Genomic DNA, 12,456 nt, shown 5'->3' with positions numbered 1-12,456 from the left:
GTTCAGTGATTTCAGCTCTTCGCGATTGCACTGGGCAGCCGGGAACCTCGCTGCCAGTACAGCTGCTGCCTGGGCTTTCCTCGCACCCCTGTCCTGACGCCAGGTCTGGGACAGAACCCCGAGAGGCGCGTATCAGTAATTCCGCTCTGCTAATCACTGAACAGAAACAACAACTCTCTCTGGAGGGTAATTAGCTTTGCCTTCAAACCCTGAACAGGGAAAGGTCAGAGCATATCTTCAGGCACAAGCCACCTCAGCAAACAGAAACACCTGCCATCCCCCCACCTTTTCCCTGGCATTTAGCATCCCTCTCCCCCTGTTCAGCGAGTCAGGCTCAGTTAGGGCGACCCCCTCAATCAGTTGTCTGCAGTCCAGTAAAAGAGAGAACCTCACCCCCCTAGCCCCTCCATCAGGGCAGGGTAAGGAATCTCTGCCGCCCTTTACTCATGCAATAAGGATAACAACATCTCAGTGATTTGTAACCCAGCGCCAGACAAAACTGGCCCTTTTGGCAAAGCAGCTCCACCGTGCTGCGTAGCTGCAGGTCTGTGCAAACTCGGTCTGTTCCTGACGTCTTTCCCCCAGCTCCTCACTAGATGTGAGCGGGGAGCTCATTCAGACCCTGCGCCCGCTTAATATTTAAAAACGCCTTATTGTCCCGACCTCTGCTGGCCTTCGATTTCTCCTCCTGTCCCAGCCTTGGCAGCTCAGATGGGGTGGCCGAGTGGTTAAGGCGATGGACTGCTAATCCATTGTGCTCTGCACGCGTGGGTTCGAATCCCACCCTCATCGGATGCATTTCGCCTTCTCTCTTCCTTTACAAGCAGCCCTCTCCCCCTTTGGTGCAGTTACAGACCAACCCATGTTGCTTCCCGCACATGAAAACCTTCCCAAGGTGTCAGACTGGCCTGCTGGATCCCTGCTCTAAGAAAAACCCATCAAAATATGAGATTTCTAAAAGAATTCTCTCCTTCTGTATTTCTTAGTTTTTAATCTCAAAAGGTAACATCCTCATAATCTCCCCGCAACACCTGGGACCTCCCCCAATTATTAAAATGCCCCAGTCCTGTGGGTTGGGACTGAGGGGCAGTTTGCAGAGGAGGGGGGCTGTGGGTTGGGACTGAGGGGCACTGGGTATAGGGAGGCCCTGGGTTGAGGCTGAAAAGCATCCTGGTTTGGGGGTCCAGGTTGTGGGGGGTAAGGAGTTGAAGCAGTTGGTTCCCTTCAGTGCGTTTAGGTCAGTGAGACACCCGTACTGGTCCCAGTATGACCCCCCCCAAACCAGTCCCAGTAGAACCCCCCCATACCGGTCTGGCACTGGTCCCAGTGCATACGGCAGAACTGGTCCCTGTACTGGGACCAGCATGCATGCCTTATTGGGACTGTTTCTGGGGTATGTTCTGGGACCGGCCCCGGGACTAGTATGTGCGTCTTTCTGGGACCAGGGCTGGGGTCTGTGTCACGGAGTTACAGGTTTACGTGCTCGGGAACTGCTCTGTCTGAGGCTCTGCCAGGACTCTGGTGCGCCGTGACTTCCCCTCCGGCCACGCTGTCACCCGGGCAAGGAGCCTGCTCGGCCTTGGCTTCTCCTGGGTTTGACCTTGGAGCAATCATCAGCCCACCCCTGTTCACCCCGTAAGCTCCACACTGCGAGTCCACCAGGAAGGGACAGCCGGGGAGGCCCTGCACCCCCACTTCACAGTCAGACCTGACTCTCAGCCAGCATTGCAAAACAGGTGTATTAGTCGACGGGAACACAGCACAGGACAGATCTTGCCAGCACAGAAATCAGGAACTTTCAGCAAAGTCCATCTTGGCGGGCAGGGGGTGCAGAGCCCCAGCCCTGCCCCCCGAGTCCCCAAACCCCAGACTGAACCAGTTCCAGCTGCCTGGCCTCAGCCACGCTGTTGCCCCTCCTCCTTCCTTTGTCTGTTTCCCGGGTCGGCAGGTCACCTGCTCTGCATTAACACCTGGCAGGGGAGACACTATGATCATGAAGAAAAAAGAACGGGGAGGACTTGTGGCACCTTAGAGACTAACACATGTATTTGAGCATAAGCTTTCGTGGGCTAAAACCCACTTCATCAGATGCATGCAGTGGAAAATACACGTAGGAAGATTATATATATACACACAGAGAACATGAAACAATGGGGGTCTCTTAACAATGGGGATCTCTTAACGAGAGTGATCAGTTAAGGTGGGCTATTATCAGCAGGAGAAAAAAAAACCTTTTATAGTGATAATCAGGAGGGCCCATTTCCAACAGATGACAAGAAGGTGTGAGTAACAGTAGGGGGGAAAATAAACAGGGGGAAATAGTTTTACTTTGTGTAATGACCCATCCACTCCCAGTCTTTATTCAAGCCTAATTTAATGGTGTCCAGTTTGCAAATTAATTCCAGTTCAGCAGTTTCTCGTTGGAGTCTGGTTTTGAAGTTTTTTTGTTGAAGAATTGCCACTTTTAGGTCTGTAATAGCTCACCTTAACTGATCACTCTCATTAGAGTGGGTATGGCAACACCCATTGTTTCATGTTCTTTGTGTATATCAAATCTTCCGACTGTATTTTCCACTGCATGCATCTGATGAAGTGGGTTTTAGCCCACGAAAGCTTATGCTCAAATAAATTGGTTAGGCTCTAAGGTGCCACAAGTCCTCCTGTTCTTTTTGCGGATACAGACTAACACGGCTGCTACTCTGAAACCTAGGATCATCAAGGTGGTTTTCCCAGGGTGAGGTTCATCCATTGCACAGCGGCTGTGCTGACCCCTGCGATTTCCCCAAATGCAGGAAACGCGACTGCATAATTAACACCGCTGGCTGATTCTTGCAGAGGTTGGGGCCTGGCCACCAGTTGCCAGGCTACAGAGCATTGGCCGGTCTCTGTCCCAGGCAGCCAGTCACACCCTGCCCTCTAGGGGTCGCTGCAATGATCACACACTCTTACCCCACCACCCAAATACATAGGGGAAACTGAGGCACATATACACAGTAGTCAGAGAAAACATTCAGAACATTCCCACTTTGTCATATCTCTCCCCGCCTTTGAGACCAAACTGAATGGGGTCACTTAACCGGTGACCTGGGGAAGGTCAGGCCCCCCCGTCTCTCTGACAAAGCATCAGCTAGAACATTGGCCCTCCCCTTAACATGGACCACCTCCCTCTCGTAATCCCGGAGGACCGGACTCCATCTCAGCAGCTTGGCACTGGCCCCTCTCATTTGGTGCAACCACATCAGAGGCAAGTGGTCCACGTACACAGTAAAGCGCCGCCCAAATAGATCCAGCTGCACTTGTTAAAGAGCCCACCCCATGGCCAGACAGTCCTTCTCTCTGTCTCACTACGGCTCCCCCATGGTGACGTGGTACACGCAGAGGCTGTGAGCCCGGCTGGACCGGTTTACTACCTAGTTCTCCTCATTTAACTGTTTGACGACCTTAAAGGGCCCATCCCAGGCCGCTTGTAGCTTATTCTTCCCAGAGGAGAATTAGGGGTTTGTGGGGCCCTGGGCCAGAGCAAGTGGGGGCCTTTCCCCACCCCTTCTGCCTGCAGTCCCCCCCCTTTCCATCCCCCAGTGTTCCTGCCAGGGAAATGGAGTTGGGGCGCAGGGGCTTGCCCTGCCCCTCCCCACCCACCCGGTTCTCCTGTGTCTTGCAGAGGAGGTGGCCTGGCCATCAGCTGCCAGGCTACAGAGCGTTGGCTGGTCTCTGTCCCAGGCCGCCAGTCACTCCTGCCCTCTAGGGGTCGCTGCCATGATCATACACTCTTACCCCGCCACCCAAACACTTGAGTGACGCATAGGGGAAACTGAGGCACGCGCACAGTAGTCTGAGAAAACATTAAGAACATTCCCACTGTGTCACAGTACGTACTGGGAGCAGTACTGGGACCAGTATGAGCATCTTGCTGGGACCAGTATTGGGGTCTGTTACCAGTATGGGGGTCTTACCAGGACCAGTAGAGGGGTCTGACCGGGACCAGGACGGGGACCAGCACGGGGACCAGCACGGGGGTATACACTGGGACCAGTATGTGACTAATAACATTGGAGTTCTGGCTGAAGCGTCTCTTGCACTCACAGCCGTCGGAGGGCCTCTTCCGCGTGTGGATTATTTTATGTCTAATGAGGTGTGGGCGCCGCGTGAAGGTTTTCCCGCACGCACGGCACTGATAGGGTCGCTCCCGGGTGCGGATTTTCTGATGCCTAATAAGGGTCGAACGTCTACGGAAGTTTTTCCCACCCTCAGCGCCGGTGTTTTTTCTCTCTCCGGTGAGGATTCTGTGCTGGCCTGTGGTTCCCTTGAGGTCTTTGTGAGTTGCCCGACAATTAACGGATTTACCCGCTTTCTCCCCTGGCTGCTGCCTCGCTGGCCTGTGCTGACTCTCACGAGATTTTCCTTGCTCAAGCCGTCTGGACACACGCCCTTTGGCTCGTTGCAATACCATCCTGTGTGGGTTCACTTGCTCCGCGTCCGTCTGCTGAAGAGTCTGCTCCCCGTTCTCACTCACCATCCCACCACCTGCTGGGGATAGAGAGAAACCTCAGGAACAGGAATGGACAACCCATGTAAGTGTTGGGGAGACGGAAACAATCAGGAACTGAATTCCCCAAAGCGCTCCCCATAGGGGAGAGAAAAGGGATCAATTCTGCTCCCACGTCCTATCCAAACACTCAGGAGGACAGGGAGGGAGCTACTGCCAGGTGTCAGTCAGGATGGGCAGGAAGCCATGAGCGATATCTGCCCTGAGGATATGGCACATGCTGGGGACAATGCTGAACTGAGCGAGATCACAAGGTCTTTGTAGGGAATCACAGATGGTTTAATTGTTCCTCACCTGGGCAGGCACCTCTCAGGATCCTTTGGTTTTCTGAGTCCTGGTTATCTAGGACCCAGGGCTCTTCCCCTTGTTCCAGCTGGGAGATCACATCAGGTTTGGAAACTGGAAACCCTGCTCGGGGGAAAGAAAACAAGGTACATCAGGTGAATTCATGGGACACTTGCGAGAAAAAATATTATTTTAACCCCAGGCCATTTTAAGGCAGTAAAAAACCAGGCCCGGCTCCCAAGTTGCACAAAGGTGCTGGACACTCTGCCTTTGGGGGATTTAAGTATCCCCATCTCTCCTGTGACCACACAGGGCCAGACACTCATCCAACTCCTAAAACACAGCAAAGCTAATTCCATGTCCCAGGCAGTGATGACTCCAGACTGTGGGTAGTCCCCCCTGGAAATGCTTTTTTCTGACAGAGAGAGGACCAGAGACTAGGAGAGCTGGAAGAGGTGAGCATTGGCTGGTGGGGTTCAGCACAGTGAGGAAGAAGAGGGAGCGCAGAGGCCCCAGAATGCCGTATTTCAGAGATATTGTATGTCAGGAAAGCACATTTTGAGGAAATAGGGACTCTAGTAAGTCAGGGGTAATGGAAGGGAGTATATGAATATCCCCCAGTGTGTGGATAACTCCAGTGAATTAGATTCTATATTTTAGGAGCAACAGACCCTGATGCCTCTGGAAAGGAGAAAGAAGAATCAGGCCCTGCGGCTTCAGGAGGGACCGACTCAGAGATCCCAGGAACCTGCCGTGAAGACAGATTGTGGCTGCTGCAGATGGAGAGTGGGTGAAGTGAGACCCTTTCAGTCCCCAGAAGTTTCCCTACCAACTGAGGACATCACTAGAAAGCACACGTGTGTGGCAGGGATGGAGCGTATGGTCTTTGCGAGGAACACGAGGTTTCAGCAAAGGTGGCTGGGTCACAGGGTGCAGGGAAGAGATGTGTGTGTGTGGTAGGGGGAGGCCCCGAGCCGTAGAGCGAGGAGAAGAGAATATAACATTTGAAAAAAGTACGTACACCAAAGTGAACCTGGACTGTCGTAAGAAGGGGCTGCAGGCTCTCTATCAATATGGCCTGGGCAGGGATTCTGGGTTTATGGTCTGGGATCCCCCATAGCTCCACATCCCCCAAACCTCCCCTCCCCTATGTCCCACTGACCCCCACCACAAACTTCCCAGGTCTCCCTTGGTCCAATTTCCCCAACCCCCGACCGAGACAGAGTTGGAGCTGCACCGTAATGTTGATGAATGCTGTGTGTTGACCTGGATATTAGCATATTAATTGTGTGAATAATTCGGCTTAGGAAAACTAGCAGAAAGGGAAGGCGAATGGCTCACGCTGAGACACACCGGGGTGGTCCCTTGTTAAGTGACAGTGCCCGGAAAGACCTGGAAGGAGACAGACGTGTAGCTATGATACCAGGTCGCCTTCTTCCTACCAATCTCCGCCCTCCCACCTCCTGAGACTCCTTGTGTTCCTTCCTTCCTTCCCGTTACCCACAGCCCTGCCAACTCATGACCCAAACCTCCCTCTGCCAGGCCGCCCAGGCCCAGTCTCTTCCCATTATTACTGACTATCAACTTCTCTGACGGTAGCTCCTTGTAGTCCCAGCTGTGGATCAGGGCCCCAGGGTGCCGGACATTTTACAAACACAAATCCCTGCCCGCAAAGGCTGACAATCTGAGAACGAGACGAGGGATAGGTGGGTACGGAGAGACGAGGGAGTGCAAGGAAACACCAGGACGATTGTTGGTCACCATGACGGGCCGTGGTCTTGGCACGCCAATAGTCTAGCCATTGTTATGTTTTTGTGGGCATCATGGAGAAGAAGAGTGTTAAGGAGGGATGGGAAGGAGGAGACCGAGGTCGTCTCCGGATGTGCATGGGCCCAGCAAAGCTCAAGGAGCAACATGGGAGAAGGCAGGAAGGGAACTGTTCGAAAAGGGAACGAGGGGGTGATGGAGGCTGGCGTCACGGGCTGTTCGGAGGTGGGAGTCAGAACAAGAGAGGACAGGCTGTGAGATGAGCAGCTGCTTTGCCGTGCCAGACCCTCAGAGAGCCAGCGGAGGGATTCAAAGAGAGGGCTCTGTGCTGGGCCGATAGGGCCTTTCTCTTCGGACCGCCCCCGTTGGGGTAGGTAAGGGTTCAGTAAAGAGCTGGGTACCTGGTATTAGGGAGTAAGGCATCGGCACAGACACAGACCATTGATAGCTATGGAGCCGCCCTGCCTCCGGTCACGGCTGCCCGCGGGCGGTCCCACCTCGGGCCCGCTCAGCCGTCTGGTGGGACGCAAGCGAGGGGTCTCCAGGGCTCGGGGAGGGGTGGTGAAGGAATGGCTCAGAGGGAAGGTGAAGGGAGGGGAACAGTTTGCACGTCTGTGGTGGTGCGTGTGGAACAGGCTCCGTGTCAGAGCGAAGGCAGCGTCCGTTCCCCACGGGCGTGAGACTTTGTGCTATTCGGCGCCTGGGCCCTGTTCCCAGTGCTGTGGGGCAGGGCAGGGCACAGGGCTGGGGTGTGTGTGTCCCTGGCATGTTGGGGTGATGCTGAGACAGGGCAGAGTTAAGGTGGTATTGTGGGGGTGACGTGAACCTGAACTCCTCATTTCCCCCTTCTAAGAACCGCGGGGACGGGAACCCTTACCCAGCGAGGTCACAGTCTCGTAGGTCTCCTGCATGACGTCTCTGTAGAGGGCTCTCTGAGCGGGGTCCAGCAGAGCCCACTCCCCCTCGGTGAAATACACAGCCACCTCCTCGAAGGTCACCGGCCCCTGAAAGAGCAAGAGCCCCCCGCTCAGGACCTGCTGCCCCAGTGACAACCCCACTAGTCACCGGGGAGCAGGGCCAACTCAATGCAAACCCTGGGAGGCTCACAGTCAGCAGAGTCCCACCCCCAGCTTGCTCAGAGCAGCCAGGAGGTATCGGGGTGAGGGGAGAAAGAGAGAGACCCTCGCCCCTCCCAGCAGAGAGAGGGAAACAGGATGTGACAAAGTGGGGGTTTACTCACCTGGTTATGTTACATGAGAGTCTTACTGCCCTATGCTAATTCTCTGCGTTCCTCAGTTTCCCTTGTGTACTGCCCCAGGACGTCGGTGGTGGGAATTGGGTGTGTGGGTTTTGCTGAGGCCCTCGGGGCCGGTGGTGAGTTTGCCCAGCTGTCTGCATGTAGGTGATGGCCGGTGCCCTTCGTAACCTGAGCCCCAGGACAGGGATGTGACCAGGTGACACCTTTTGCCCCGGGAAGTGAGACAAAGAGACGGAGGAGGGGCATGAGGGGGGTGTCGGAGGTCAGGTCGCTGGAAGCGGGCAGTCTGCGTGGGGGGACTGGAAGAGGGGGAGTCCAGGGCATCTGGGCCAGGACTCCCAAGATGGACGTGGCTGAAAGTCACTGATTTCTGTGATAGCAAGCTCTGTTCTACGCTGTGTTCCTGTCGTCTAATAAACCTTCTGTTTTCCCGGCTGGCTGAGAGTCACGTCTGATTGCGGAGTTGGGGGGCAGGACCCTCTGGCTTCCCCAGGACCCCGCCTGGGCGGGCTCGCTGTGGGAAGCACACGGAGGGGCAGGGGAGGCTGAATGCTCCGAGGTCAGACCCAGGAAGGTGGAAGCCGGGTGAGCTTCTTGCCCTGAAGACAGGCTGCTCCCAGAGAGGAGGCTCCCCCAGAGTCCTGGCAGGCTCCAGGAGGGTGTTTGGGTGCGGGAGGAGCTCAGGGCTGGGGTTGGGGTTGGGGTGCGGGAGGGGGTATGGGGTGCAGGCTCCAGGAGGAAGTTTGGGTGTGGGAGGGGGTTCTGAGCTCGGGCAGGGGGTTGGGGTGCAGGAGGGGATGCAGGCTCCAAGAAGGAGTTAGGGTGTGGGAGGGGGCTCCAGGCTGGGGCACAGGGGAGCGGGCTCTGGGTGGCACTTACCTCAGGGGGCTCCCTTGGTTCCTAGGCGGAGGCGCAGCCAGGTGGCTCTGCACAGTGCGCACTGCCTCCACCCACAGGCGGTTCCCGGCCAATGGGAACTGCGGAGCCGGCGCACAGGGCGGGGTCAGCGCATGAAGCCTCCCTGGCCACCTCTGCCCCTCAGAGCCACAGGGACATGTCACCGCTTCCGGGGAGCTGCGCAGAGCCAGGTAGGGAGCCTGCCAGCCCCGCCAACCCGACTAACGGCCCAGTCAGAGCCGCCTGGGTCTCTTTTCGACCAGACGTTCGGGTTGAAAACAGGACACCTGGCAACCCTACCGGGTTGTACAGCTTTTCTGGGGAAGCTCCCCCCTTCCTCCCAGCCAGCCTGAGTTAGCCCTCCAGCTCCCTGAGCTGTGTCTTCAAGGGTTTGGGGGTTTTACTACCTGCCGCCTATTAAATCTGTGGACAGACTTGCCACGTGCTCCCCCGCGTGAGTCGCTCGAGCTGTCAGCCAAGTTGCTAACCGTAGTCACTGGCCGTCAAGGATCCTCGGGAGTCCGCCGGCCCACGGGACTCTTGCATTTGCTGGGTCAGGACACGTGACTGGAGACATTCGTGGGTATTATCGGGCGTGGGCAGCAGTGACCCTGACTATAGGGTTTTACCCGGTTACGTGCTATTTACCTCCTGGTTAATAAAACTGTGTTAAATACACAGGGACTCCTCTACACTCTGGCTGGCGGCTCCAGCACTGGGGAGCTCGTAATTTTTCCCAACCTTCTCTGCGGCGGGGGGGGGGGGGGTTTGTTTCCTGTTGCACAAATTTGGGAACTTCCACCCCCAAACCTCATGGGTCTGTTCCTGGAATCACGGGCCCGGGTGAAACAAGCCCTTGCAGGTGGGTCACACCCTGGCCCCCTCCTTTTATCCAGCCTGGGTGTTTCCTGCCCTCTCCCACCTCCAGACCAAACTCCCCACAAGTTTCTCCCTCCTGGGGAGTTACTGCTCCTCTCCCTCGACCAGGATCCCTACCTGAGCGGGCTCCGTGGCCCCTGTTTCCGCTCCCTGTCCCCGGGGAGGCTGGGACCAGCCGGAGCAAGCCATGGCCAGGGCTCGGCAGCCTGGGAGGGGGAAAGGGGGGCAGTCAGAGCGGGGTTGAGTTCACGTCACAGCACAGTTCCCCCCCCAGGGGCTTTTCCCTGCAGACAAACCTTGTAGCTGGGGCCAGGCTGAGAAAACGCTTGGTCCCGTTTTTATTACCCGGCCCCAGCCCCCTCCCAGCAGCACGAAACTGAGGGAGATTTTGAAACTCTCCCAGTGACACAGACTCCGACCCAAAGGGCAGAAGAGAGCAGAACCGCAGGAGTCTTTTGGGGGGATTTCCCCAGACCTGGCCCCGCCCTACCCACCACCCCATCCGAGGCTTAATTTGCCCGCGGGGTTGCCAGGGCCGAGCGAGTCTGCTGTGAAAAGTGATACTTTTATGTTGGTTAATATCACTTTTCACGGCCTCCCAGCCAGCTAACAAGTCGGCTGCTGTGAGAGGTGATATTAACCGACGGACGAATCTCACTTTTCACAGACGCAGGCTGACTAGCTAGCCAGAGTTAAAAAAAAAAAAATTAACCAAAAAAATCAAAAGAAACAACAAAAAAAGACAAGAACATACAGAGCCCCTTATCGGCATTTCTCGTCTGCTTAGGTCCAGTAAAGAATAGAGACCACTATGTGTTATTATTTATTATTGAGTCTACAAAAAAAGACCCAGCCCAAATAAATTGCTATGATTTGGACATGGGCATGTGCGTATTTATTTGGTTCTTTTCCCCCCTCTAAAGTTAATTAAGGATTTTCAGGAAAAATTGCCAGGCAAGAATTGGTGGCCGCATTCTGTGGCCACCAAAACATTTGTGGTGCGAATCCCTGGAGGGTGACCAGATGCCCCATTCTGGCCCTGGATGTCTCGACTTTTTTTTTTTTTTTTTGGCAAAAGTAGGCATTTGGGCAAACAGGACAGATGCCAACTTTTGCCCAAAAGAGCCTTGGGGGAAGGGTGAGCAGCAGGGGTTCAGGGGGGCTCGGGCCAGTTCCGCACGGAGGGGGAAGGGACGCATGCCAGGGCCACTGGGCATGGGCCCCATGGGCACGTGTGCTAATCCACCCCCGTTTTGGAGCTATGCCCAGAGGAGCAGGCCTCTGCCAGCTTATCACCTGTTCCATGCGGCCGAGATCAAAGGCCCCAGCTGAGTCTAGAAAAGACTGAACTGTTTGCGGCCGCTCTGGTTATGAGCTAAGGCTGTTCTCAGCTGGTAACCACAAACCTTGGTGGGGTTTGAAGGGCTGACACCTGCCAGGCCCTGGGGGAGCATTGGGTGTGTTGGGGGGGAGAGGAGCTCTGGTAAGCTTTTTAGCAGGCCTGTAGGTTCTTTTATTGTTTAAATGTTCTCTCTAATGTTTTCCCCTTAAGAATAAGCGTTTGCTCAGAAAGCTTTGCGTGGCACCATATAACTGCAGGCCGTGGTGCTGTTCACAGCAGCTGGAGAAAAAGCCGGGTACAGACGCTGGCCTGTTCGGGTAGTCTGGCTTGCTGGGAATATCACTGTATAGGCAGGGAGCTGTGCGGCCAGGAAACACCCCGGTCCGGAGGGAGAAAGCAGCAGGTCTCTGCCCAAGCAAGGTGACTGCGAGGAGCCAGAAGCCTAAGCATGGGCCAGGAGGGGGAACACAGGTGCAGGTCCCTGAGCTGTGACACAGATTCGATACCTGCACCCCCTGCCAGCCATTCACACAGGCAGAGGGAGCCCTGGGCGATGCTTTCACCGGAGGATGGAGGGCACGGAGGAGCCACAATAGTTAAGAAACTTCCAGCCCTGTCCCTGACCAATAATGGCCACTGACCCATCCCAGAGGTGGCTGCATCTCAGTGCTGGGGGAAGGCATAACTGGCTGGCTGGCTTTATTATAGCCTGCCTTTATTTACTGGCTTGCTGTTTGTTTTGTTATATTTGGCTTCTGTTAGCGGAACTGCGGTAAAGTCGGCTTGTGGCCTTCGGCGTAGAGAGATGGCCACATGGATACGCTTTCTGATTTTGCAGAACTAGGTACGTTTACCGAAAGAAAAGAAAAGAAAAGAAAAGTTGGGACTTCCCAGTGACCCCAGAGTACACGGCAGGTGCATGGAAGTCACCCCCAGAAAGCAGACCAGACAAGAAGGTGCAGGTTTTGAGAACGAGCTCCTGGGTATTAACAGGTGTGACTGTGCTCGCCTGAAGAGCGGGGGCACCCCGGCATTGTGGGGGTGAGGCGACTGGATTTGTCCAAGGAAGGCTGGGCACTGACGTGACTATCCAGGATTGGGCAAAGACCCTGTCAGGGGGCAAACCACCGTGGGGAAGCAGCTTTTCCCACCCCGGCTTGGCCTCCTTCCCCGGAGGCCCCCGCCGCACGCTCCTCTCTGCCCCCCAGCCCCCCGCCGCATGCTCCTCTCTGCCCCCTCCTGCCTTGAGGGCAAGCCGCGGGCGGAGAAGGGGTGAAGAGGAGCAAGCGGCGGGTGGTGGGGGGCCTCGGAGGGAAGAGGTGGAATGAGGGCAAGGCCTCGGGGCGGGGAGCCGGTGGGGCCGCAGTCCGGGCACCGGTGGCCCCCCTACTCCTCAGGAGTTTCTGGCAGTCGTGCTCCAAAGGGGGGGTGCGTTCTTGCCCCGTTTGGGGCTAAGCCTTTCCCACCCGCTCTGTTATTCCC

At 55.9% G+C, this 12,456-nt stretch overlaps 1 protein-coding gene and 1 non-coding gene across 3 annotated transcripts in view; one reads left to right on the top strand and one right to left on the bottom strand.

Moving 5' to 3' along the window:
* The first annotated feature begins 710 nt into the window (after positions 1-710).
* Positions 711-792, top strand: TRNAS-GCU (transfer RNA serine (anticodon GCU)). Its single transcript has one exon. It is a non-coding gene; the product is annotated as a tRNA-Ser (tRNA).
* A 2,876-nt stretch (positions 793-3,668) lies between these two features.
* Positions 3,669-12,456, bottom strand: part of LOC141978927 (zinc finger protein 251-like) — a 29,165-nt gene continuing 20,377 nt past the window's right edge. Inside the window, exons 2-5 of one of the 2 annotated variants that reach the window (XM_074941321.1) lie at positions 9,750-9,838; positions 7,476-7,602; positions 4,841-4,954; positions 3,669-4,524 (exon numbers count right to left, since the gene is read on the bottom strand). In XM_074941321.1, coding sequence (XP_074797422.1) covers positions 3,950-4,524; positions 4,841-4,954; positions 7,476-7,602; positions 9,750-9,821 — 888 coding nt within the window. In that variant the 5' untranslated portion in view covers positions 9,822-9,838 and the 3' untranslated portion in view covers positions 3,669-3,949. Of the gene's footprint in view, positions 4,528-4,840; positions 4,955-7,475; positions 7,603-9,749; positions 9,839-12,456 lie in introns of both variants that reach the window. The other variant, XM_074941320.1, reaches the window with a different exon arrangement.

Source organism: Natator depressus, chromosome 28, assembly GCF_965152275.1.
Source record: "Natator depressus isolate rNatDep1 chromosome 28, rNatDep2.hap1, whole genome shotgun sequence".
NCBI lineage: Eukaryota > Metazoa > Chordata > Testudines > Cheloniidae > Natator > Natator depressus.
Note: the sequence above shows the minus strand (reverse complement) of the source record. Positions and strands in the feature narration are given on the sequence as shown.